At 33.7% G+C, this 27,342-nt stretch overlaps 3 protein-coding genes across 5 annotated transcripts; all 3 read left to right on the top strand.

Annotated features, from left to right (window-relative positions):
* The first annotated feature begins 3,390 nt into the window (after positions 1 to 3,390).
* LOC125587412 (glycine-rich RNA-binding protein 7-like) lies at positions 3,391 to 5,824 on the top strand. The gene has a single exon (XM_048757853.1). The coding sequence runs from the start codon at positions 4,528 to 4,530 to the stop codon at positions 4,987 to 4,989; it is 462 nt and encodes a 153-aa protein (XP_048613810.1). The 5' UTR covers positions 3,391 to 4,527; the 3' UTR covers positions 4,990 to 5,824.
* A 4,018-nt stretch (positions 5,825 to 9,842) lies between these two features.
* On the top strand, positions 9,843 to 12,731 carry LOC106398253 (glycine-rich cell wall structural protein 1.0-like). Its single transcript, XM_048757852.1, has one exon. It carries the CDS (start codon positions 11,438 to 11,440, stop codon positions 12,557 to 12,559), a length of 1,122 nt encoding a protein of 373 aa, XP_048613809.1. The 5' UTR covers positions 9,843 to 11,437; the 3' UTR covers positions 12,560 to 12,731.
* A 3,527-nt stretch (positions 12,732 to 16,258) lies between these two features.
* Positions 16,259 to 21,657, top strand: LOC106401711 (6-phosphofructo-2-kinase/fructose-2,6-bisphosphatase-like). Of its 3 annotated transcripts, none has more exons than XM_048757851.1 (23): positions 16,259 to 16,564; positions 16,647 to 16,710; positions 16,817 to 17,109; positions 17,175 to 17,393; positions 17,547 to 17,663; positions 17,756 to 17,851; positions 17,959 to 18,057; positions 18,150 to 18,179; positions 18,261 to 18,314; positions 18,507 to 18,560; positions 18,632 to 18,709; positions 18,790 to 18,881; positions 18,967 to 19,024; positions 19,142 to 19,216; positions 19,341 to 19,388; positions 19,591 to 19,688; positions 19,797 to 19,872; positions 20,231 to 20,293; positions 20,398 to 20,489; positions 20,791 to 20,859; positions 20,936 to 20,999; positions 21,147 to 21,212; positions 21,333 to 21,657. In XM_048757851.1, exons 1-23 carry the CDS (start codon positions 16,388 to 16,390, stop codon positions 21,408 to 21,410), a joined length of 2,160 nt encoding a protein of 719 aa, XP_048613808.1. In that variant the 5' UTR covers positions 16,259 to 16,387; the 3' UTR covers positions 21,411 to 21,657. The 3 variants fall into 3 exon arrangements, with proteins under 3 accessions (XP_048613808.1, XP_013697725.2, XP_013697726.2); XM_013842271.3 differs by having other exon boundaries at positions 17,478 to 17,663; XM_013842272.3 differs by lacking the exon at positions 16,259 to 16,564 and having other exon boundaries at positions 16,817 to 16,929; positions 17,022 to 17,109; positions 17,478 to 17,663.
* Positions 21,658 to 27,342: the final 5,685 nt, after the last annotated feature.

Here is a 27,342-nt window from a genome sequence, read left to right as displayed (position 1 = left end):
ACAAAACTAACCTAGGACGACTTACACGTAAGTCGTCAAGTTTTCATAAAATATTGAAATTTTAACTTTCCCAGAGACGACTGAATTATAAGTCGTCCAGAAATAGTCAAAGATCTGACACGATTCGGTCAAATGCAAAACTAGCCCGTTTCTCGTAGACGACGTATATATAAGTCGTCTGAAGTGTTTTTTTTTAACAAACAAAGCTGGACGACTTAATTTAAGTCGTCCGTTTGACCAGAAGACTCATCAGTAAGTCTTCTACATACAGATGACTTACTAGTAAGTCTTCTACGCGAACAGATCTTGAAAAAAAATTCAAATTCGTACCTTAAACTAGGTGAGATGACTTCGTTTGCACACAGGGTCTTCTCCAACCACCCAGAACCTCAAACGAAAGCAACCGTAAGTCAAAACGAAAGAAATATGGCTCTGCAACCATAGCCCATATTTTGAATCAAAAGCTTGAGTTTTTTGGATGAATATAGAGAGAAAGTGAAAGAAATGTTGTTTTTAGTTCATAACAATTGAAACAGAGAGAGTGTAAAGAGATTTACGTGCATTAAAGGGCATTAAAAGCTTCAAACAGTTCGTACAAGGTTGTTGCCACTATTCATTGCAGTGGCAGTATTGTAAATACTTGAAGAAGATGAGGTTGAGACAGTAAAGAAGCCATTTTCGAAAAAAAAAAAAAAAAATGTTAATGGCATTTTCGTAGATAAAGTGCAGGTGTGGGGTTAAAATCTCAAAAAAAAAGGAGTCAAAAGAAAAGGTTAGTTTTCTGTTTGACTCCAAGTTTTGAGTCACTTTTGCAAAAAGCCCTTATTTATATTGTTTAGGACAAATTAAAAATAACGCAATTCAAAATATTAATGTTACACAACACCAATCAATATATATTATTGATAGTCAGGTAAATATTAAATTTGTTTACTTTAACATCTATGGTGTGAATTTAACCTCTATTCAATATATTATATATTATTGAAAACTTCTCAATATATAAAATTTTGTAAAACGCTATTGTCTTTATGTCTTAAAAATTTGAAGCTCTTCAATTGTAGTAACTCTTGATAGTGTGGTGTATAATTGTAAAATCGAACTTGAAAAATATAGACCAATTTTTTAAAATTTTGACCTTAACTCTTGTTGATAGTCATTGCATAGCAAATTCGTACAGGGAACTAAGGTCTTTTCAATTTGAAAGGTCATCTTGCATCTGTTGGTTTGAGACTTACTCTAGTTTTAAGATTTTTTTTTTGAATATGTTGTTTTAAGATTGTTTTATCATTTTATTATAGTTCTTATTGCAATCTTGCACATTAAAATTGAAGATGTCGATAAGAATTCCTTCACATAGTTCATCTCCAAACTTTTCAAAAAGAGAATGATGCACACAACCTTGATTGTATTTTTCTATAATAAAAAAATTCTTAAAAAAATTAAAAAAGATTTTTTTTGAGAAAAATATTTACCTTTTGAAGTATGAGAAAATTCATTCCTATAAGTTCATTATTCTAATGACAAAAAAATTTAATTATTATTTTCAAATTTCTTACCTTTTAATATTTTTAACTGATTTAGTATTAAATAAACTTCTTAATTCATTGTTGATAATTCCTGATAACAAATTAAATAACATTTTTTGACTAAAACCTCATGCAATCAAAATCATAACAATTGTTGTTGATTTTCAAATTATTATCTAGCTTGTATAACCGTAAAACTGTGTATAACTAACATTGATCAAATGTCAACGTAACGTAATAAATTGATGTTGACATTGACTTACCTATGACAACATAACTAATTTTATATCGTCTATAGGAACCAACATACATAATTGTTCCAATAGCCTACGCACAACAATATCATATTTTATGATAATTATGACAGTCTCTAGTAAGGATAATGGTAAAACAATTAATTTTTTTTTGCAACCCACAATTTAAAGCTATATCAAAAAAAGAAACACACCTAATATTTTTCTTGTATGAAAGAGTTTCCGATTTTAAACAATATTTTTTTTTGTGACAACATCGAGGAGAGTTTGATTATATATATATATAGATGTGAATAATTGTAATAAATTTTGGATTATGATTTCTTAAAAAAGAAAATTTACTATTTAAATAAGAAACTTTATTATTTATAAGGAAATATTTGAAATATTTATTTTACAATTTTTTGTTTAGATTTTTTTTTTAAAAAAGAAAACTACATTTAAACACTCTTTAAAAAAAATTCTTTTTAGAATATTTTATAAAAGGATAACTACAATCAAGTCATTATTTAGAATTATATTTTCTTTATGATTTTAGAAAACAAAAATTCGTATTAAATAAATTATTTTACATATATTTTTTGTTTAAGGTTTTTTAAAAGGAAAAAATAATTTAGAGAAAGAAAAATACTGTAAAATAAAAACTATCAAATAATCTTTTACTATTATATTTGTTTAGGATTTAAAAAAAAAAGAAAAATTTCTATTAAATAATTTCTTTGTGTTATTATCTTATTATATTTATCTTATTAATTATGATATATTTTAACACATGTCATCATCCTTAAGTTTTAATTGCCATGTGTCACCATGATGTTAGTTATCAACTTTGAAATAATATTTTGAGATTATATTCTTTTTAGAATTTAAAAAAAAGAAAATTATTATTAAATAATTCTTTTGTGTTATTATCTTATTAATTATGATATATTTTAATTTTTAACACATCATCATCTTAAATTTTTAATTGCCACATGTCACCACCGTCATGTTAATTAGCAACTTTGAAGAACCAAACTTTATATAATAAGATTTAAAAGAAAAAAATAATTTAGAGAAATAAAATTACTGTAAAATAAAAACTATCAAATAATCTTTTACTATTATCTTTGTTTAGGATTTAAAAAAAAAAGAAAAATTACTATTAAATAATTCTTTTGTGTTATTATCTTATTATATTTATCTTATTAATTATGATATATTTTAACACATGTCATCATCCTTAATTTTTAATTGTCATGTTTCACCATCATGTTAGTTATCAACTTTGAAATAATATTTTGAGATTATTTTTTTTTAGAATTTTAAAAAAGGAAAATTACTATTAAATAATTCCTTTGTGTTATTATCTTATTATTTATGATATATTTTAACACATCATCATCTTAAATTTTTAATTGCCATGTGTCACCATCATGTTAATTAACAATTTTGAAGAACCAAACTTTATATAATAAGATATTATCTTATTATATTTATCTTATTAATTATGATATATTTTAACACATGTCATCATCCTTAATTTTTAATTGCCATGTGTCACCATCATGTTAGTTATCAACTTTGAAATAATATTTTGAGATTATTTTTTTTAGAATTAAAAAAAAAAAATTACTATTAAATAATTTTTTGTGTTATTATCTTATTAATTATGATATATTTTAACACTTTATCATTTAATTGTCATATGTCACCACCATCGTGTTAATTAGCAACTTTGAAAAACCAAACTTTATATAATAAGATATTCTTTACTTTCTTGCTCACGCGTCGCTTAAATTTTAATTATATATTATTTAAAATAAAGTGAACGATTCAATTAAAAAAATTAGAGAATAGGAATATATAAAATATCTTTTAGATTTTTCCGAGCAGCTTCTTAACCATACTACGAAACAAGCAACCACTAGTGGCGCGTTTTTTTTCATGCAAGTTAAGAATTCAAACACAATTATATATAAATACATTACATACCTTGTTCTAAAACTCGCCCGAGTTACCGATTACTCGGCCAGAACTCGTTACGCAGTGGGTCACCGTGGCGAATTAGAAATGATCGGTGCAATTATTCGGCAAACCGATTTCTGTCCGCCATGAACGTTGTTTAACGAAAATCGCCAATTAGTTAACTAAACCGTGGAACAATTACTTACTTTCTCTAATTTAAAAGGTCACGATCGTAATTTTTGTTGAGAATCAATCAAAATTGTGTGAAAAACATGAGAAGATCATTGAAATATGTTTAACAAACGTGAAAATAGACAACTAGAGAATATGTTCTACAAACATTCAAGAGGAAAGAGATGATGTCACTATAGTAATTTCTCATCCATTAAAGAAAAGTGAAAAGAAAACACCATTTAGTTACCTTAAACACATGTTATGTAAGACTATATAAGTAATATATAATTAAATATGTATACAATTCATTAAAGACTGAAATTAATTTCAAAAACAGTAACATATTCACCTCAAAACCCTGATCTATCATGTATTTAGCCTAAAACTCATATAATTGGGTATTTATTTAAAAATTATGAATCACAATACATGTTTTATACGTATATATATAAAGTATTATACATAAAAATACAGAAAATTCCTCCCCGACTACTCCCCATATTTATTCCGCATTTTTAATAAATCGCTAGGCCAGTGTGCACCGTACGCGTAACATCTAGCGAGTTTTCGAACGAGGATTACATATCACACAAGAAAGTGTGGAGACACAGAAACAAACAAAAATGTGTTTAAAAAGAACATCACTGGTTTTATACATAATCATTCATCTACAACACAATTTTTCTTCTGTTAGTTCAAGGTCTTCTTTTGTTGATACATACCACGAGAGTCTTCCTCTCAGAGCCATAAAACCAGATATTGTTGGTTTTGAAGGAAAGACTCAAGAATTAGCTGTCGTTATAAAAAAAGGAGGTAGTTGGAGTGGCAGTGGTTGGGGCCGCAGCGGCGGCAACGGCGGTGGTTGGGGCCGCAGCGGCGGCAGCGGCGGTCGTTGGGGCGGTGGCGGTCGAAGCACGGGAAGAGGAAGCGTTGGACCTTTAATGCTGATTCCAATTGGTGGTGGTGGTGGTACTGGTGGTACCGGTGGCTTTCGCCGTTCAAGCAGCAACCGAAATATCCGAGGGGAAGTGTGTGCTGTATGTTGGCTGAGTTTATCAGTTTTAGCCGGATTATTATTGGTTTAGAAGAGTCTAAAATATTTGTTGGTAGTTTAAATCAAAGATCTATGAGGTCGATGTTTGACATTCGGTCTGGTTTGGTCTGAGATCGATTGGTCAACGGTAAGTAGGTAAAATGTTGATTAATACAGGTAAGCGACCTTACACGAGAGCTAAATATATACATCTTTTGGTTGTTTGGTGATGGTATGCGGTCTGTAAAGTTTCAAAACATATTCAGTTTACTACAAGACTCGTCTTCTCAAGATAATTACCACCATCATACGATTAAAGTCTAAAATACTATTGCATAGATATTAAGGCCTGGATCAATAAGCAATATAGGCCCAAAAAGCAAAACAAACCCGACCCAACGCGAATTGACCCAAACCACCACATATTCGCTCTTATCCGGTTATCCCAATATACCACTGATAATCAACAACCAAATATTTTTTCCCGAAAAAAAGAAAAAAAAAAGCTACGCGGAGCGAGCGGCTTCACGTTTCTCCTCTAATCTCTTTATCCGTTTGACTCTTCGTTAAATTCAAATCCAAGAACGAAAATAAAAAAAAACAATAGCGATGGGGTCGGTGAAAGCTTGTGTAATCTCCATTGATCTCAAACGTACACGGATGAACGTATATAATCTAGTTACAGTTAGCAGATCCTCATAACAAGGAGGGAAAATCTAAACAGAAGAATATGCTATAAGACTAAATCTTATTTGAATATTTGACATATTCTTTCACCCTCCCACAGTGAGATCGTTGGCGCAGCGAACGGTCAAGTTGGATCTGAAAGCAGTAAATAACGAAGTTGGTAGCCCTTTAGTGAAGATGTCGGTGTACAGAAGTGTTGTTGGTACGTGAAAGACCTTTACTTGTCCGAGCGCAACTTTTTCTCTCACGAAATATAGATCAATTTCGATATGTTTGGTGCGTTGATGCTTCACCGAGTTTGTTGATAGGTATACGGAGCTGACGTTGTCACAAAACACCAATGTTGCCGTGCGTAAAGGAAAGTGGAGCTCAAGTAAGAGGTTGCGTAAGAAGCAAGTTTCAGCTACTGCATTAGCTATTCCTTTGTACTCAACTTCTATGCTTGATCTTGAAACTGTTTGATGTCTCTTCGAGGACCATGATATCATATTATCACCATGGTAGATCGCATAGCCTGAGGTTGAGCGTCTAGTGTCAGGGCAACCCGCCCAATCTGCGTCGGAGTAGGCTGTTAGCGTGTTGAGGCTGGACTTGAAGATTTGGAGACCATGAGAGCAGGTTCCCTTGATGTATCTTATAATGCGCCGAAGGGCACTCATATGCTGCTCACGGGGATCGTGCATGAATAAGCAAACCTGCTGCACTGCATATGTGATGTCTTGACGTGTGAAGGTCAGGTACTGCAGAGCACCTGCAAGACTACGATACTCTGTAGGATTCTTCAACGATTCTCCTGTTTCTCCCGAGAGCTTTGAGTTAACATCAACTGGAGTGGATACTTGCTTGCATTCTGTCATACCAGACATTGCTATAATCTCTTTTGCATATTGTTGTTGAGTTAACAAGACACCTTGTTTGTTGTATTCTACTTTGACTCCAAGGAAATAATTAAGCTTTCCAATATCTGTAATCGGGAATTCTTGCTTTAGTTGAGAAATGAGACCTGAAATAAGCTCTTGAGAAGAGCCAGTTAGCACAATATCATCCACATAGAGAAGGAGATAGGCTATATGATTTCCTTGTCGAAGAACAAACCGAGAAGTGTCACTTTTGGCTGTAACAAAACCAAGGCGTGAGAGGCAAGAAGCAAACCGAGTATTCCAAGCGCGAGATGCCTGCTTGAGGCCATAAAGCGCCTTATGTAGCTTGCATACATGGGTCGGGTTCTTCTTATCTACAAATCCAGGCGGTTGATGCATATAGATTGTCTCTGAGATTTCACCGTGTAAGAACGCATTTTTGACATCTAAATGTCTCATCTCCCAGCCCTTAGAGACAGCAATGTTAAGAACCATTCGGATAGTCGCCGGTTTGACTACAGGACTGAATGTCTCGTCGTAGTCCACTCCGGGCTGTTGCGACTTCCCATTGGCTACTAGGCGAGCCTTGCGTCGCTTTGGATTTCCATATGCATCATGCTTAAGCTTATACAACCACAAAGAGTTAATAATGTTAGCTCCATAAGGTCTAGGTACCAAACTCCAAGTTCTAATTTTAATCTGAGCATCGTATTCATCCGTCATTGCTGGATTCCAGTTCGGATCAGCTAAGGCTTTTTGATGGCTAGTGGGAAGTCTTGACTCAGAAGAAGTGTATAAAGAGAAAATTTTCTTTGGTTTACGGACTCCAACTTGACTTCTCGTCGTCATTCTCGTTGCCGGAAGGGTAGATGGCTGAGCGAGAAGGTGATTAATGGTATCAGTTGACGTGAGAGGAAGTTGTAGAGAAGTTGGAGGATGCTGTATTTGAGGAGCTTGAAGAATATTTTTGAAAACTGGAGAAGGATCTGATTCAAGAAAATCAAAGACCTTAGAGTTTTGTGAAGCTTTTTCTGCTTTTGGAAATGTATGTTCATCAAACACCACATGCCTAGATATAATTATACGATTTTTTTTCAAATCTAGGCATCGATATCCTCGGTGATGAAGAGGATAACCGAGAAACAAGCAAGGAGTAGAACGAGGTGAGAGCTTGTTTGTGTTGACGTGATGTATATTTGGGAAACACAGAGAACCAAACATACAAAGATGATCATAAGTAGGAGTTTGATTGAAAAGCTTGAAGTGAGGAGTTTGGTTACTAATGGATGAAGAAGGTAAGATATTTAGCACATGAGTTGCGACATGAAGCGCTTCTGCCCAATACGATGGAGAAAGATGAGCTTGAAACAAGAGAGTTCGTATGGCATTGTTAAGCGTTCTTATCATTCTTTCAGACTTGCCGTTTTGTTGAGAGGTGTGTGGGCAAGAAAAACTGAAAGATATGCCATGGTGAGAGAAATGATCATGAAAATAAGAGTTGCATATTCTCCACCATTGTCGCATTGAAACGTTTTGATGCTCGTTTTGAATTGGTTTCTGACATAAGCACTGAAATGTAAAAATTTTGAGAAGACATCACTCTTCCTGCGAAGTGGATAAACCCATAAGTAGTGTGAGAAATCATCAAGAAAAAGAACATAGTAACGACAACCACTGAGGCTGTGAACTGGAGAGGTCCAAACATCTGAATGAATGATTTCAAAAGGTTTATTGCTTTGAGTTAAAGACTTATGAAAAGGAAGTTTTATGTGTTTCCCAATTTGACAAGCATTGCAACAAGGTAAGAACTTGTCTTTATTACATGAAAGCAAACCAGAAGAAATAAGAGAATTGAGAGTGTGATTATTTGTATGAGTTAGGCGCCTATGCCATATGGAAGAAGACTCGGAGGTAACAGACAGTGCCGTGTGTTTATTGAGATGAGAAGGCACTGGATACAGATCACATGTACTGTCACTGCGGAGTAAGATTTTCCGAGTTTTGAGATCCTTCACAGAGAAACCAAATGGGTCAAATTCAACAGAACACCAATTATCAACAGTAAAACGACAGACCGAAACAAGATTTTTGACAATGTTTGGAGCAACAAGCACGTTTTTTAAATGTAAGAGACAAGATTGAGATGGAATGGAAGAATGACCAGTGAACTTTACCGGTATAGAGGAACCATTTCCAACAGTGACAGACGTTCCGGTACTCGTATTAAAAACAGAATGGAGCGTACCTGACGAAGAGGCTAAGTGAGCTGAAGCACCGCTGTCCATGAACCAGCCATTCTGAGAAGGGTCAGTGAGAGTCATGGTATTGAAGGCTTCCGCAAAGTCTCTTGTTGGCTGGATAGTCGTGTCAGCCATGAGCCCTTGAGCTGGAGCAGGCGTTTGAGTTGGAGGTGCATAGAAGCGAGGAGGATAGAGCCCTTGTGGAAGGGGCTGCCATTGTGCCACTGATGCCTGCTGCTGAGGATGATAGTTGTTGGGGTTGAACGATCCATACCAGTATGGTGGTGGAGTCCAGTTGTTGTATTGAGGACGTTGATGGAAGTTGTTGTTATTGTAACGCCCTCTGTTGCGATTGCCACGCCTGTTGCCACGGTTATTGTTTCCCCGGTTGTTGTTGTTGTTGTTGTATTGTTGTTGTTGAGTCTCCGGAGTTGTTGCAACGAGAGCCGTTGAGGAAGATGCATTATCTTTGTGTGAAGCCGTCACCTTGTGCGTCTTCTTCAGTCTCGTTTCCTCCATCTCTAACATGTTCTTAGCATCATCAAAGGAAGGAAAAGGCTTCTGGTGCTTTATCACATTAAGTACATAGTCATACTTCTCATTCAACCCATTAAGCATGTACATTACCAGTGTTTTATCAGCCACGGGGGAGTCGAGATTGGCTAGTAGGTCTGCAACGGATTTGAGTTGCTGACAGTACTCATGGATGGAGAGATCGCCAATCTCCTTGTTTCGAAGGTCGGAGTCAAGCTGCATCACTCGAGCTTCTTTGTTTTTTCTGAACTGGTTCTCTATGCGAGTCCAGACGTCATGCGCGGTGCCTCCTTTTTTGAATGTTGATTTGAATAGTGGCGGTGCGAGAGTTCCGTATAGCCACAATTTCACGAGGGCATCACGCTTGTGCCATGTAGCATCATCATCACCAGTTGGAGCGGAGCTTCCATCGACATGGCCGAGGATGTCGAAGGTGAGCCAGTGCATAAGAAGCAACTATCTCCATGCATCGTAATTGCATTCATCAAGATCCAACACAAGCGGAATGTGGGTCTTTATGTTCGTAACACCATAAGCTCTCTCGGTCGAGGCGTTTTGATTGGCCATCAATTACGTAGAAGAGCAGAGGTTTAATGACAAGCGAAAAAAAAAAAAAAAAAGGATTTGAGAGTAGGCTCTGATACCATGAAAGCTTGTGTAATCTCCATTGATCTCAAACGTACAAGGATGAACGTATATAATCTAGTTACAGTTAGTAGATCCTCATAACAAGGAGGGAATATCTAAACAGAGGAATATGCTATAAGACTAAATCTTATTTGAATATTTGGCATATTCTTTCAGTCGGGTGTTGAAGAATACTGAAGAAGAGGACGATGGTTCCAAATGGCGGAGGAGGAGGTCAGCTCTACGTTTCACTCAAAATGGAGAACTCCAAGGTTCAAGGCGAGCTTGGAATGAAAAAAAGATAGAGAAAGTGTCTAAGTTGTTTGAAGTGAAAGATTTTGTTTGAAAAAGAAAGCTTTTTATAACTTGAGAAATTTTTTTATTACTCGAAAGTTTTTTACAAACTTGGATCATTCTTGATGATCCAAAATGAGAAGTGAGGGAAGATATTTATAGCCTCCAAACTACAAAATATTTTACATATTTTAATCCTAAATTTAGATAATTCTACTTAAATATTTAAGATTATTTTAGAATTTAGGTTAAGGTTGGGATAATCATGATTAGTGATTGTTAGCCCAATGTGACCCAAAATCAAGTTTACTTTTCAACACCCCCTCTTAAACTTGATTTGGTTACTCCAAGCAAGCTCCTCATCTTGAAAAAATCTTCTCATTTGAGTGGCTTGGTGAAGATATCAGCTAATTGATCATTTGTTTTCACATACTCCAATTGCACATCCATCTTGGTAACAGATTCTCTAATGTAGTGGTAACGAGTATCGATGTGCTTACTCCGATCATGGAAGACTGGATTCTTCGCCAATGCTATTGCCGACTTGTTATCCACAAAGATCTTCGTTGGCTCCTCTTGTGGTAGGCTCAACTCCTTTAGCAAGTTTCGTAACTAAATAGCATGACAGACACATGAAGTAGCTGCCACATACTCCGCTTCACAAGTAGAAAAAGTGACAATTGGTTACTTCTTTGACATCCATGCGAAAGCGGCTTCTCCAGTGAAAACACGAAAAACATGAAAAATCTATTATTTTTTTATATATATAATAAATAATTAAGTAAAAATATAAATGAAGAAATCATTGTAATTTATACTTCCAATGAAAGTCATTTTGACTTTTAAAAATTGTTTAGAAGATAAAAACTAAAAAAAACTATTTAAGAAAGTTGACCAAGGAAAAAATGTCATATACAATATACCAATTTAGAGAGGATAAGATCATCTCAAAATCTTATATACATTTTTTAGTCAAAAAAAAAATCTTGTATATATATTATTTGCATTTTTGCTTAGATGTCGCTTAAATTTTTATTATATATTAATTAAATAAAGAGAACAATTCAATAAAAATAGGGAATATGAATAAATAAAATATATTTTTTAGATATTCCTGAGCAGCTTCTTTATAACCATACTTCGAACGGGCACCAGTGACGTGTTTTTTTTTCATGCAAGTTAAGAATCCAAACAGAATTATATATAAATACATTGCATATCAGACAAGAAAGTGAGGAGACACAAAAACAAAACGAAAATGGGTTCAAGAAGAACATCGTTGGTTTTATACATTCTCTTAATCTTTCATCTTCAGCACAATTTTCCTTCTATTAGTTCAAGGTCTGCCTCTGTTGATGTGTACTATGAGAGTTTTCCTCTCAGAGCCACAAAATCAGATGTTGATGGTTTTGAAGGAAAAGGTCAAGAATTAGCCGCAGTTACAAAAAATGGAAGCGGTGGAGGATGGCGTGGTGGCGACTGTGGAAGCACCGGAATAGGAGGTGGTGGAGGATGGTGTGGCACCAGAATAGGAGGTGGTGGAGGATTGCATGGCTGTCGTGGTGGCTGTGGCGGCACCAGAATAGGAGGCCGTAGAGGATTGAGTGGTTGGTTTGGCTCCAGAATAGGAGACAGATTGCGTGACTGGTTTGGATCCCCAATAGGAGGCGGCGGCGGCCACGGTGACAGCGGTGGTAACGGTGGCGGCGGCCACGGTGACAGCGGTGGTAACGGTGGTAGCGGTGGCGGCGGCGGCCACGGTGACAGCGGCGGCCATGGTGACAGCGGTGGTAACAGTAGTAGCGGCGGCGGCGGTGGTAATGGCGACGGCGGCGGCGGTACTGGAATAGGAGCCGGCGGAGGATTACCTGGTGGCAATGGTGGAATAGGAGCCGGCGGAGGATTGCCTGGTGGTGGTGCTGGAATAGGAGGGGTTGGAGGATTACCTGGTGGCGGTGCTGGAATAGGAGGGGTTGGAGGATTTCCTGGCATCGGTAGTGGCGGAATAGGAGGCGGTGGAGGATTTCCTGGCATCGGCGGTAGCGGTGGTGGTGAAGGATTTCCTGGCATCAGCAGCGGAATAAGAAGCGGAATAAGAAGTGGAATAAGAGCCGGTAAAAACTTACCTGACGGCAACGACAGTGACAACGGAACAGAAAGCAGTGGAAGATTACCTGGCGGTGACAGCGGTGGTGGCAGCGGCGGTGGCAGCGGCAGTGGCAGCGGCGGTGGCAACGAAATAGGAGGCGGTGGAGGATTGCCTAGCGGCGGTAGTACTGGTGGATCTCACCGTTCAAGCAGCAACCGTAATATTCGAAGGGGAATGTGCGCTGTCTGTTGGTTGAGTTTATTGGTTTTAGCCGGTTTATTATTGGTTTAGAAGGATCTAAAATATATGTTGGCCATTTAAATCAAAATCTGTGATGTCCATGTTTGACATCATGTCTGGTTTGGTCTGAGATTGATTGGGCCACTGGTAAGTAGGTAAAATGTATTAAACATTTTACGGGTAAGTGATCCCTTATATATTAAAGGAAAAACATTGTATTAAATGCACTCACATTAAAATAGACACGTGGCAGCCTCATAATGATTTGATAATAAATATGTTAACGCGTTCATACTATATTCATAAATGTGTTTACACTATGTAGTTTGCGCATCTTTTAATATAAAACTCATGCATGTTTTTAATAAAACTCTGAATTTTTTTGATTCGAATCAAAAGAGATAATGAATCAAAAGCCTAATTCGATCCATTATCTGTTTTTGATTCGATTCATTACCCGTTTTGATTTGAATCAAAAAATCTGGATATTCGTAACTCTACGAAGCAAATCAAATATTAAAATACAATATCCAAAAACAAGCAAATAACAAATACCAATATTTTTAGGAACGAATATATAATTCGATCTGTTATATGCATATATATATATATATAATTATATATATACGTTATATATATATATATTATATTTTATATAAGTCTTACAACATTTTCACGAACTAAATTTATTATATTAGGCACTAGAATTTAAAAAGTTAAATAATGTTTTATTTTGTAATAAAATGTTATTATTAAATTTTTCTATTATTTTAAAATTTTTAATTTATTTAAGGATCAAATAGGATATTCTTTAAAATTCTAAAAAAAATCGGATATCCGAGTCATTGAATATCCACGTGGCTAAAGATAAAATCAACACAAATTCCTCCAAATACCTGAATATTCGATCTGTGTCCACTCCTATTTAAGGATACAATTTTATTTTCTTTATATGAAAAAAATTCACTAATGTCAAGACCTTTTTATTTTTAATTAATTTTAATTTTATATTTCATGTATTATTTTTAGAAAAATGTCATTAATATTAATTAATAATATCCCCTATATATTAATCATGGAACATTACAACATGTTTTGATAGCCACGTGTCATCACCAGAATGATTTTCAGAATCGTTTGAAAAATAAGTTGTTCCATAAAATTATATATTATATTTTTCATTAAAATAACAACAAATTGATTATATACACACAAAAGAATATTCTTTCTTACCTTAAATAAAAGCTACGGAATTATTTAATATGAATAACATATATATGATAATTAATGATTATGAATTTATACATATTTGATAACAATTTTTCTATCTTTTTTAATTTTATATTATTAAAATAAATTAAACAATCACATTAAACATTTAATATAAAAAATTTAGATTTTTTCTTATATGTTATATTTAGAATTTTAAAACGACTATATTACTAAAAATGGTAAAAGTTTCACATTGAAATTTTGTAATCAATGGTTTAATTGTTTTTATTCAAGTAAAATAAAAATGATTATAAAGTATCATTAAAAGATATTCATATTATATATATATATATATATATATTAATATCATTTAAATTAAGTTATATACTATATAAATATATAAATTTATTAATTTCAAAATTTGCGGTGAAAATTTATTGAGATTTTAATATTTTAATTTTAAAATTCGTATTGGAACAATTCACATTAAAGTTTTGTGATTAACGGTTTAAATTTTTATTACAGAAAATATACAAATGTTAATAAAATCATATTAGTAGAAAGTGTCAATAATAAATATATATTAAAATATACTATATATATTTATGTCAATATCACAAACATTTAATTATATACCATATAAAATAAATAAAATTATTATTTTGATTTATTTACTAAAAACATGATTGTAAATTAACAAAAGGTATTGGTTTTTTGATCCTCACAATCCCAAAAATACACTTTTTAAATAATTTAGTTTTGATATTTATTTCAAAAAAGCTTTTAATGAAATATCATGAAAAGATTCCAATCAACTTCTTTTGAGTTTGTTCGAAGAATGAGAGATTTGATTGTTTGTCTAATATTTGTTTCTCCATAACCCAATACAGCTATTATAATTTTTCCGAAGAAAAATTATGATCTTAGTACGTTGGGGTTTGATTATAATCTGAACCGAACTATGATTCGAAGATATCCAAAATTAGTGTAATATGTTAATGTTTTTTATATGTCAAAGTAATTTAGATATTTTATATTATTTAAATATTTTTGTAGTTTGTTTTATTTATTTTTAAATATATTTTAATTATTTTATATAGTTTAAATAGTTTAAATTAGATTTATGAATACTTTAAATATTTTGCCATTTTTGTCAATTTTTGAGGTTTAAAATATATATTTTGGGACAATTTCGGATATTGGTTGTAATTCGATCTAGACCGAATCCGGAAGAAACTGAACCGAATCTGATAATTAGTAAAATCCGAACTTAAGAGCATAATACCAAAAATTTAAAAATCCAAACCAGTTGAACCAAAATCGACGGACCTCATAACTCTTAGGTATATGATATATTTAATAGACCAACATTTGTTTTCATCATTTTATATCGATAAAGATTATAGTGATACAAAATATTAAAACCGAACAAATATTAGTATAAAAACTCACTCCGCGCATATACGCGGGTTATCATCTAGTTTTACTAGTATTAGAACTAATTTTCTCTATATATTATAGAACTCTATATTATATTATCTTTTGGTTGTTTGGTAATGCCGTATGGAGGAGTGTCAAAATAATTACCACTATTATTCTACATGTAAGAAAGTAGAGGTAAATATGGTTATACGATTAAAAAGTCTTAATTACTATTGCGTATGTATAAATATTTATTAATGCCTGGATCAATAAGCAACATAGGCCCAAAAACAAAACAAACCCTAGGCCTGGATCAACATAGGCCTGGATCAATAAACAACATAGGCCTGGAACTCTATATTATATTATCTTTTGGTTGTTTGGTAATGCCGTATGGAGGAGTGTCAAAATAATTACCACCATTATTCTACATGTAAGAAAGTAGAGGTAAATATGGTTATACGATTAAAAAGTCTTAATTACTATTGCATATGTATAAATATTTATTAAGGCCTGGATCAATAAGCAACATAGGCCCAAAAACAAAACAAACCCTAAGCCTGGATCAACATAGGCCTGGATCAATAAACAACATAGGTCTGGAACTCTATATTATATTATCTTTTGGTTGTTTGGTAATGCCGTATGGAGGAGTGTCAAAATAATTACCACCATTATTCTACATGTAAGAAAGTAGAGGTAAATATGGTTATACGATTAAAAAGTCTTAATTACTATTGCATATGTATAAATATTTATTAAGGCCTGGATCAATAAGCAACATAGGCCCAAAAACAAAACAAACCCTAAGCCTGGATCAACATAGGCCTGGATCAATAAACAACATAGGCCTGGAACTCTATATTATATTATCTTTTGGTTGTTTGGTAATGCCGTATGGAGGAGTGTCAAAATAATTACCACCATTATTCTACATGTAAGAAAGTAGAGGTAAATATGGTTATACGATTAAAAAGTCTTAATTACTATTGCATATGTATAAATATTTATTAAGGCCTGGATCAATAAGCAACATAGGCCCAAAAACAAAACAAACCCGACCCAAACACCACGTATTTGCTCTTATCCGGTTATCCCAACCGAATATTTTTTCCCGGAAAAAGGAAAAAAAAAAAAAAAAAAAAAAGCTGCGCGGAGCGAGCCGCTTCAGGTTTCTTCTCTAATCTCTTTATCCGTTTGTCTCTTCATTAAATTCAAATCCGAGAACGGAAAGAAACAATAGCGATGGGGTCGGGTGCATCGAAGAATACCGAAGAAGAGGACGATTGTTCCAATGGCGGAGGAGGAGGAGGTCAGCTCTACGTTTCACTCAAAATGGAGAGCTCTAAGGTTCAAGGCGAGCTTACTCCTCACGTCTACGGCTCTGTTCCTGTGATCGGCTCTTGGGATCCTTCCAAAGCTGTGAGCATCGGTTGACTTTGTAATTTGATTGCTTCCGATTCATCAATGTGTAATTTGATTGCGTTTCTCCTTTTGTTGATAGCTTCCGCTGCTACGCGAATCCGCGTCGATCTCGGAGCTGAGCTTCGTTGTTCCTCCTGATCACGGTATTGTTATATTTTTAGTATGTGAGTTGACTGAGGACTTGATTAGGCGATCGTTGATGCCAATGTTATGGATCTAAGGCTCTTTTTTTTTTGGTTTAATGTGTAGAGACTTTGGATTTCAAGTTTTTGTTGAAGCCAAAGTACAGAGACACGCCTTGCATAGTTGAGGAAGGTCAGAATAGGCTTCTCACTGGCGGTTCGTTGCAAGGAGATGCTAGGGTAGCTCTTTTTAAGCTGGAAGGTGATGTGATTCTTGAATTCCGAGTGTTCATCAATGCTGACAGAGTTTCACCATTTGATCTTGCTGCTAGTTGGCGAGCTTATAGGGAGAACTTCCAGCCTTCTACAGTTCGTGGTATCCCTGATGTCAGTATAAATCCTGATTCAACAGTTGTCGAGGTAGTTTATCCTTTACAAGTTCCATGGAGATAAGCTCGAAATGAATACTTTTCTTTTTTTGACAGAATTGTCCTTCAGAAAGTTTGGAGCTTGATCTTGAGCATTATGAAGTTCCTGCTCCTGCACCTTCTGCACACTCTTCCCTTGTTTACGCGGCTGATAATGCTGAGAATCCACGTTCTCTTTCAGCTTCTGGTTCGTTTGTTAATGACAATTCCCCAAAGGCAGCATCGAACAGTCCTAAAGACTCTGGTGTTAGCGCTGATGGCTCACCATCTACAAAGGTTTTTCATTTTGATTAGTAGCATGGTAGATGTATATGCATTAGTTAGTGGTCATCCTAATATTGGCATACATCTTACCCATAGGAAATGAAGGTCATTGTTCCCGATTCCTCGGATATTTATTCAGCCTTAGAAGTACTCTCACCTTTTCAGCAGAAGGATGGTCAAAGGGGACTCTTTGTTGATCGTGGTGTTGGCTCCCCTAGGCTGGCCAAGTCTGTTTGCGCAAGCTCCTTTTCGGTTGACCTCAAAGTTGATGCGCAAACCAAGGTTTGGCATGAGATAGTTTCTATTTCCAATGGGATTATCTTTAATTTAAGATCTTTTGACGTAGTTTCACTATTTCTCGTTTAAATTGTTAGAATTCAATGCCAGCCGCCGCAGGAGCTGTTGCTGCAGCAGCGGTTGCTGATCAAATGCTTGGACCGAAAGAAGATAGTCACCTAGCAATCGTTCTGGTAATTTTTCCATATAGGCGCTGTTCATAGTTGTTTGACATATTAACTTGAATGAAAAAATAGAGACTGAAGTTCTGGTTCACACTATTCCCATCATATTGTATTAGGTAGGCTTGCCAGCTCGAGGAAAGACTTTTACTGCAGCAAAGTTGACAAGATATCTACGCTGGTTGGGGCACGATACTAAACATTTTAATGTTGGAAAGGTTTGCAAATTTGTTTTTCGTTTTTCTACGTATTGTGTAACTAGCAACACTTGTGGAAAATATTGACTCAATCATTCTCCATTTCTTTACAGTACCGACGGCTAAAACATGGAGTTAACGTGGTAAGCTAGATTATTAAATTGGATAAGTATCTGCCCTCTATTTTGGATATTTCTGATGGACAACGAATGAGCTTTCTGTAGGCTGCTGATTTCTTTCGAGGGGACAATCCAGAAGGTGTAGAGGCACGAACAGAGGTAGGTGGTATTTTGAATTGCTTAGTAAAGCCAGTTTGCAACTGTCTCTTCTAATTTGTGCGTCTAAATTCATCATGGTTATGGTACTCTCAACTTAATTTGTTATATTGGAAGATGTTTGATTCAGTGATCAGTTTTAACACCATTTATCTTCTTCTTTGCACTTAGTTTTAATATATCACATGCTACTAGGTAGCAGCACTTGCAATGGAGGACATGATCGGTTGGATGCAGGATGGTGGTCAAGTAAGTAGTTTTCAGTTAGATGTTTTTCCTGGTTTCTTATATATTCCATTCTAAATAGTTTTCATCTATAGGTCGGAATCTTTGATGCAACTAATAGCACACGAGTTCGCCGGAATATGCTGATGAAAATGGGTGAAGGAAAGTGTAAGGTACTAAAGCTTCGAAATACTGTGATGTAGATTCTTGTGTAACTGCAACGTAACTGATTTACCTTTTGACTCTTGTGTAGATTATTTTTCTGGAAACACTATGCAATGATGAACGCATTATTGAAAGAAACATACGTCTTAAAATCCAGCAAAGTCCTGATTATGCAGAAGGGTACGATGCCTCTTTCAGAAACTTATTTTCTCTTCCTAGTCGACTTTTTTTTACCTGTCAGCTAAATCCGTATGCTTTTCCGCAGGACGGATTTTGAAGCTGGAGTGAGAGACTTTAGAGACCGTTTGGCCAATTATGAGAAGGTCGGTATGCAAATCTGCAGCTTCCAAACGTTTCCTAATTACTTTGAGAAAGCATAGTTGACTAAGTTGTGGACTTGGGGCTGGATTCAAATGTTGGTTTTATTGTTTTCATACCAGGTTTATGAGCCTGTTGAAGAAGGTTCTTACATCAAAATGATTGATATGGTCAGCGGTAATGGTGGACAGATACAAGTATGTTTTATATATGTGCTTGATGAAAAAAATGTGCCACTGATGGCATTTCATACTGATCTCGATAGGATACGGATACTCTATATTTAGACTACTCCTGACTGTTAATCTACTCTTTTTGCAGGTGAACAATATAAGTGGTTACCTTCCTGGAAGAATTGTATTTTTCTTGGTATGAATTAGCGATGTCTCTTGCTCATTTTTAATTGAAATGCCTTTAGCCTTTTTGTAATATGCATACAAGTTGTATACTTGCAAGTGTGATTTATATCATCATCAACATTGATTGGCTTATTCAATAAGAATAAGTTAAGTGATCACGAGATCATTGTTTTCTTTTTTGAAGAAGCTAATATTTTCTTACCTTTAATTAGGTGAACACGCATCTTACTCCACGACCAATACTACTCACTCGGCATGGAGAAAGTATGGATAATGTTAGAGGCCGAACTGGGGGAGATAGTGTTATAAGGTATGTTTTTACTCAGCCACCTCCAAATTTCTAAAATTTCTAAGCATGGAATTTATATTTCTTGTTTAAAATGTGAAATTGATAACCTTTGTCAACTTTGAAACGCAGTGAATCTGGAAAAATTTATGCAAAGAAACTCGCTAACTTTGTCGAAAAGCGACTAAAAAATGAAAAGGCTGCTTCGGTAAGTATTCCAGACTATTACACCATGTTTGAATTTTGATGTATCTGCAAATGTGTCAAAGAAAGCTTGTTGCTTGGCTTGCGTACCAGTGAATGCTTACGTAAAATTTGTGCAACCTCTAAGTCAGTCTATCAATTCTTAAAATCCGGAAATTAGTATTGAGAATAAATATCGGTCATTTGGATATGGACAACGAGATTTGGTTTTCCTACACCAACCTAGGCATGGAACCATCCTCGAAACCTCTTTTTGCCACACAAGTCCACAAAGGATCAAGCAGTTCCATACTTGGTTAATTTGAAATCATAAAGCTCTTGATAATTCAGTAATAGTGATCCACCGACGTTGTCTATTTCAGATTTGGACCAGTACACTTCAGAGAACAATCTTAACAGCAGGTTCCATAGTTGGATTTCCTAAGGTGATGTTTACTAACTGCCAAAATATCTTCCGACTCTTGATGTCTTGTAAGTTGTAACTATATGCTGATGCAAAATAATCCTTTTCTCCTATTTTCATTTTTAGGTGCAATGGCGTGCCCTGGACGAGATTAATTCTGGAGTTTGCGATGGAATGACATATGAAGAGATAAAGAAGATAATGCCAGAAGAGTTCGAGTAAGTGACTTGGTAGAATCTGTATATTTGAAAAATCTTCATCGGTTCTGATTTCCAAGAGGTTTTAAAGAATCTGAGGAAGGGCACATAAATTTATGCTAACTAGATAGAAGTAGTTCATAGTTATGTTCACCATAAAGCCAATAAAATAGGTTGCAAATCTGAAGAAACCAACTTAAATCCCATATTGCATATTCTACTGCATATCGGAGTTGTATGGTACAGGTTTATCAATCCTGAAACGGGCACTTAAGCTGTCAGACTTCTCTAGCTCATACTGTGGTGGTGCATATGACTGCAGATCTCGGAGAAAAGACAAATTGCGATACAGATACCCTCGTGGAGAGTCCTACCTTGATGTAATTCAACGGTATGTTTGTCTCTTCTTCTTCTACGTTCAGTCATAAACCAAACCTCAAGTAGACAATGTTTCTTTGACAATGTAGGCTTGAACCTGTGATCATTGAGTTAGAACGACAAAGAGCTCCTGTCGTCGTGATAGCTCACCAGGTTATAGTCCAAACTCTGTTTATAGTTTAGTGTCTAAAACCATTGGCTCTGGTTTTTGAAATTTTTTGTCGACAATCCACTTGATCACGTTGAACTATCTGACTTATCAATGAGTTCGCCTTACAATTGTGTTGGTTTTATACGCAGGCCGTTCTGAGGGCCTTATATGCATATTTTGCGGACCGTCCCCTCAAAGAAATACCCCAGATCGAGGTATAGTCTGAAATATGAGATTGTATGATAAAACCATTCGAGTGATGGATAAGATTTTAGATAGTTTATACGGACACATAACAATAACACGGCATTGACATCTATGAATGTATTCAACAGATGCCACTTCACACTATCATAGAGATACAAATGGGAGTTTCTGGTGTGCAAGAGAAACGCTACAAGCTCATGGACTGAAAGTAATAACCACAATTGCGTCGGATCTCAACAACAACTCTCGTCCCAAAGTTTTTAAAGTTTTACTTACTCTGTGAATTAGAAGATTTGCAGACATCACTGGGCTGTATGTTGGCCTCCCAGTTCTTGATTTTATCCATCAAATAGTTTTTATTTACACTCACAAATGTCTTGTAATTTCAACATGTTATGTACTCTTCATAATAACTAACTTCTATACAATAAGACCCCACTGGAATTACTATAATCACAAGTAGGGGTGGGCAAAAAAACAAGCAAATCAAACCGATCTAGTCGAACCCAAATTGAACCTAAATTGACCCAAACCAAATATGTGTAAACCCTTTGGTAAAAGATTTTATTAAATTAAACTTAATATGTTCAATATAAAACTGACCAAACCAAAAAACAAAAGTGTTTCTTTAATTTGATTAACTAAATATATTAATAATATTAAAATTTAATATATTTAACCATTTAACCTAAACTATAATTTTAGACATTTTACTTCTAAATGAATAGAAAAAGAGAAATTCTCTAGGATAGATTTAAAAAAGTTTTTGTCACAAATATAAACATTAAAAATAAAAATGACCAAAATAGACTTAAATGTTTTATCAAACGAAGTAAATATACACTTATACTCATATGGTTAATTAATCTAGACATCAGAGTTTATAGTTAAGGGATGAGGTTTATGGTTTAAGATTTAGGGTTTAGAATTTAGAGTTTATAGTTTAGAGTTGAGGAGTTGGGGTTTGGGGATAGGATTTAAAATTTTAAAAATTAAAAAAAAAATTAAAATTTTCAAAATAAAAAAATGTTATTTTGGCCATTTTAGTTTTTGGGATCTATTTTTGTGACAAAAACTTAAAAAATGTCTATTCGTGAGAATTTGCCCATAGAAAAAACACAAGTAAAAATAAAATAAAAGAATATGAATTTCATACATTAAAATCAAAATCGAAAAAATTACCTATAATATTTATATTAAGTTTAAAGGTAATAATATAAATTATTGGATTACATCTTTTACGTTTTATTATGATGTTTGGCTTTACGAAGAAAATAATGATTCAATGTTAAATGATAATGTGTTTTATGTTCTTATAAATTATAATTTTGTAATTGAATTAGAACAAACCTAAAAATCAACTCAACCGAACTTAACAAACACAAACAAAACCAAATTAAACCTAACTAAACTGAACTAAAACCGAACCAAATACAAACCAATCGAACTGCTTTCAGTTGACTTTGGTTAAAATTTTCATTGATCCAAATTATAAACCAAACTGAACCGAATCTAAACCAAATCAGAACTTAAACTGAAATGTTCACCTCTACTTACTAGTGTATGTTTGTAAAATGGTTAAAAACTTGGGGAATATAAGTGGAATAAACTACCATTGTTGATAAGAAAAAAAAAATTAAAATGATCAGGTTACCATTTAAAGTAAAAAAAGTCCATATGTACATGGTTCTGTTGGGTTCGAACCCGCGACATTCGGCTCATAAGACCTACAAACTAACCAACTGAGCTACAAGACCACGTTCTAAAACAATTTAGGAAATTTATATCATGGGAGGATATGTATAATGTATTGATATCTTTATATGTGTTTTCACTTGATCAATTACTTACTTATACTAAGAATAAATTTTATAAAATTATTTAAAAGCTTATTGTATTAAGGAAACTATTAGCTGAAAAAAAATGAAAATATTATTTCCTCTGATCGATTATAAATGCATTATTTTTTTGATTAGCTATTTTTCATAACTTTTAACAAATTAAAATTCAGTAAACGTAATTAATGTTTTCGAAGTTTACAATTTATCATTATTACATCCGTTGAAAATGTAAAATATGGATCTTTCAAAAACAATTTTTTTCTAAAACATGGATTATTATGAAACAGAGGGAGCATACGATAGACTTTTTAAATTATATGCATATTTTTGATTGTTAGTGTAGAGCTCCAATCACAAATCAACAAAAAAAAACCTAAACTAAAGAAGTTTTTCAATCTCTTATTTTCCTCTATGATTTATTCTGTCAAAACATGGATTCTCTTGATTGCGGCGGCCGTTGAATTTTTTTCGCACACAGCAAAAACTCAAGTACCACAAAAAAAAAAGCACACACCAGAACTCTCTGATTGTAATAATTGCTTCTTGTGTTTTTCGGATTACGATAATTATCTTATTTCTCCTAATATTTGCATGGACTCACTAATCCACAAGATTTAGTTGTCTTTAAAATGGTAAACCTAGACCATCGTGTGGTCTATTTTATCTATTTTAATGTTACTATTGGAAACATGTTTCTTCGTTTTGTCTTCATGATATTCCAACTTCCATGATCAAATTGGATGATAGATAAGAGTCATAAGACACCCAAACGACTTTGTATTCTGTTTCATTTTTCATTTTCTTTTGATCACTTGTCTTGGAACTAGAATTTTTTGGGTGCGGTTGTTAAACCTTACATGTCCTGCTCTTGTTTAAACAAATCTATTAGTTTTAAAAAGTATAATTCCAATAATTGGTGAATTCAGTGGAATTTGAGTATTTATAGAGGAAAGAAATTATACCAGTAAATTAATGCAATAATATTTTACTAAATCACATTTCTGTGTCTCTTCTCCAGTTCTTCATTCAACACACAATACACCAAATCTTGCATTTGTGTTGAATAGTCATCTTCAATAGACAGTGACATATATATCATTATAGGTTTCATATAGAGTTATATGACCATGAGATTAACTTATATGATCAACACTCAATCATTATATATAGTGTGTATTATATATTATCATGTCTTCAAAAGTTCAAAATGTCCATTTTCATGTGTTTTTAAATATAGATATATTGCAAAGTTATGTTTTCCGAATTGAATTGAGGTTCATTTTCCAAATTGAATTGATTCATAACCGTTATATATCATTTATTGCAATGTTATGTTTTCTGAATTGAATTGAGGTTCTAACAAAATATGTTAACAAAAAATGGAATCAAGTTTTCAAAACGGACAGTTGTTATAGACATTGGAAAGACTGATAGTTTTGATAAGATCACCATCCACCAGGCAACAAAATGGGATTTAATAGTCGTTATAAAGATATTGATGTGTGTGGGTGGTGGGTCGTAAGCACCAACAACCAATAATTTGAATTTAATTTTATCATTCTATTCATATTTTTATTGTTTATAAACACATTGTAGGGGCTACATCATTGACTTCTATGGCATCTTAATTAAGTAATTATTTTAGTGCTAGACAATAAGCATCGGATCCTGATCGTCTTGCCCTTTTATTTTTTTCTTCATATTATGGTTTTGAATTTTCCACAGTAGAATAAAAAGATGTGCAGTGGGGAAGAAACAGACAAATGGAATAAACAAACGCCATAATAGCTTCAATATTAGTTTACTAACTAGTTAAAATTTCAGATATTTTTTGGGGGAAAAACAGATTGAGTAAAATTAAAAATGAGGTGGATAATTTTTTTCCTCACTTTCTTTCTATAAAACCCTAGTTCAAAAAAAGCTGTATAAACAAACACATACTCTACCGTAATAATTTTCTCTCTTTCTTTCTCATAATAAAAATTTGTTCAAGAAGGGCTGTATAAACAAACACATATATTGATATGTAGTATCTCCAACTAAGAAATCCCTCTAAAATTGATAACTCCATAATAAACTTGAATTTTACCTTTACCTTATATTATTTTAGAGTGGAAATAAAATAATAATAAAAAGATGCACTACTTCATTTATGAAGTAAGCCAATTTCTACTCTGTTATAAAATGGATAGTAAAATATGATTAAAATATTTTTATTTTAAATTCTATTTTGTGATAAAATATGGACTGAAATTGGAGATACTCAAACTTATAAGTGCACTGAATTAAAGGAAATCGCAAATATAAATGCAAGCATGGACAAAACGCCATATTGCAACAAAAAAAATCATGACTTAATATCATGTAATTACGCTTTATAAGTCAAGCATATCTAAGTTTAATCATTATATCGTATATGTTTTAGGATTATTATATATTTATATATGTTTTATGAAAGAAACTATTAAATGATTCTCGTTGGTGTACTATAATGAATGACTATCACTGTTTGGGAATTGAAACTATGTGGAAGACTAATCAAATTAACAATGGATATTTATGATAAATAACTTAATTGATATGTTAAACTAACTTGTAAAAGTCATGGCCTGCTATAGCCTATACACCGGCTGCTTAAATCGTAGGGTTAGGATAATTAAACGATACCAGTTTTTGTTGATATAAAAAAAAAACTGATACTAGTTTGATCAAAAAAAAAATACCAAATGCTGGGAGAATAATATAATATAATATAATATAAACAACTAATACATGATATTTTCTTTCTTAAAAAAAAAAACAAAATATGATATATCTTTGTATGATCACGATTTTTTTTTTGTATCTCGACTTTGTGATTATATTCTTGCATGATCTAAAGAAAACTAAACCCTTTAACAAAAAAAAAATGATCTAAAGAAAATTTTGCAATTTGTCCATCTCCAAAACTATTAGTCAAATCAGATACGGATGATTACTTTTCGATCATTCAGCTAAAACTCGTATATAGTGCGGCTTTTTCGTGGATGCTCGGGTTCAAATACCCATGAATTGGCTGTTTGCTTACTGGCTTCGTATAATTCAGAAAATACGAGTTTTCTCGAAGCTTTTTTTTCATATCTCTCATCAAAAGAGGCTATTCGATAATGTCTATCTAGCAAACTTCCCGCTAACCCAAGCGAGCATTCAAATATCTGTCCTACATTCATGCGTGAGGGTACTCCTAATGGGTTGAAGACCATATCCACGGGTCTCCCGTCTTGCAAATAAGGCATATCCTGTCTAGTGACCCCCGAGAGCCTAGATTATAAGTATTTCAGCCAATTTTTACCCATTGCATAATCTTGATATATAAAACAAATTGTTTTGAGATAAAAACAACGGAAACTACAATGTGTATATAAATGTCACGTCTTGACAATATGGGCATACCATGATATCGTGTATACGTTCGGAAGGACTGTACCTAATCTCTTATTGAGCTATTGGCTAAAGAAAACAAACAAGAATACAATGCGAAAATGTGTAGCCATAATTAATTATGCGCGTACCTAAAACTCATTGAAGCCATTAAAGAACAAAAATGATTTACACTGAGAAACAAGGAAAAACACGTCTACATGCTAGTTTAACCTACTAAATGATACAAATAACCTGTTTACACATATTTAATAGTAGTAGTTCTTTTACTAAAGAAGATTCAAACAGAATGGCCTGTAAGAAAGCAAATGGCTCGATCATTCCTGTTCCGAAAAGCCCATGTATTTTGGCACCTGTAAAAAATATCGGTACAAGGTAACTGAGATGTCATGTAATGTGACTTCTCTATACTTGCATTAGGAAAAAGAATAGAGAAATGCAAGAATATTTTAAAACTTTCAAGCACACGCTTGTTCAAAAAAAAAAAAAAAAAACTTTCAAGCACACGCACGTACGCATATGTGTAGTGCAGAGCGCGCGGGCCCAAACAGTTCTTATTTTTTCTATATTTGGATGGTGGAGACGTACTCGACTCTGAATTCTCAAACTTTTATGTTTGTCAGATTCCATATAAATAACCAGTACTTTTATTGATATCATCAACACGGTGGCCCATTCCTTCTTTTAATAAGTACACAGTAACATATATGCGTTTTGAACGAGCGAGGTTGGAAATGGCCGAGAGAAAAAAATGAATCGTTAAAATGTCTAACTAAAATGTTTCAGAACAATATTTAAGCAAAAAAAAAAGAATTTCGGCACGATATACTTCCTCCGTTTCAAAATAGACGATGTTTTAGGGGGAGTTTTTGATATT

The sequence above is a fragment of the Brassica napus genome, chromosome C5 (assembly GCF_020379485.1).
Source record: "Brassica napus cultivar Da-Ae chromosome C5, Da-Ae, whole genome shotgun sequence".
Classification (NCBI taxonomy): Eukaryota; Viridiplantae; Streptophyta; class Magnoliopsida; order Brassicales; family Brassicaceae; genus Brassica; species Brassica napus.
Note: the sequence above shows the minus strand (reverse complement) of the source record. Positions and strands in the feature narration are given on the sequence as shown.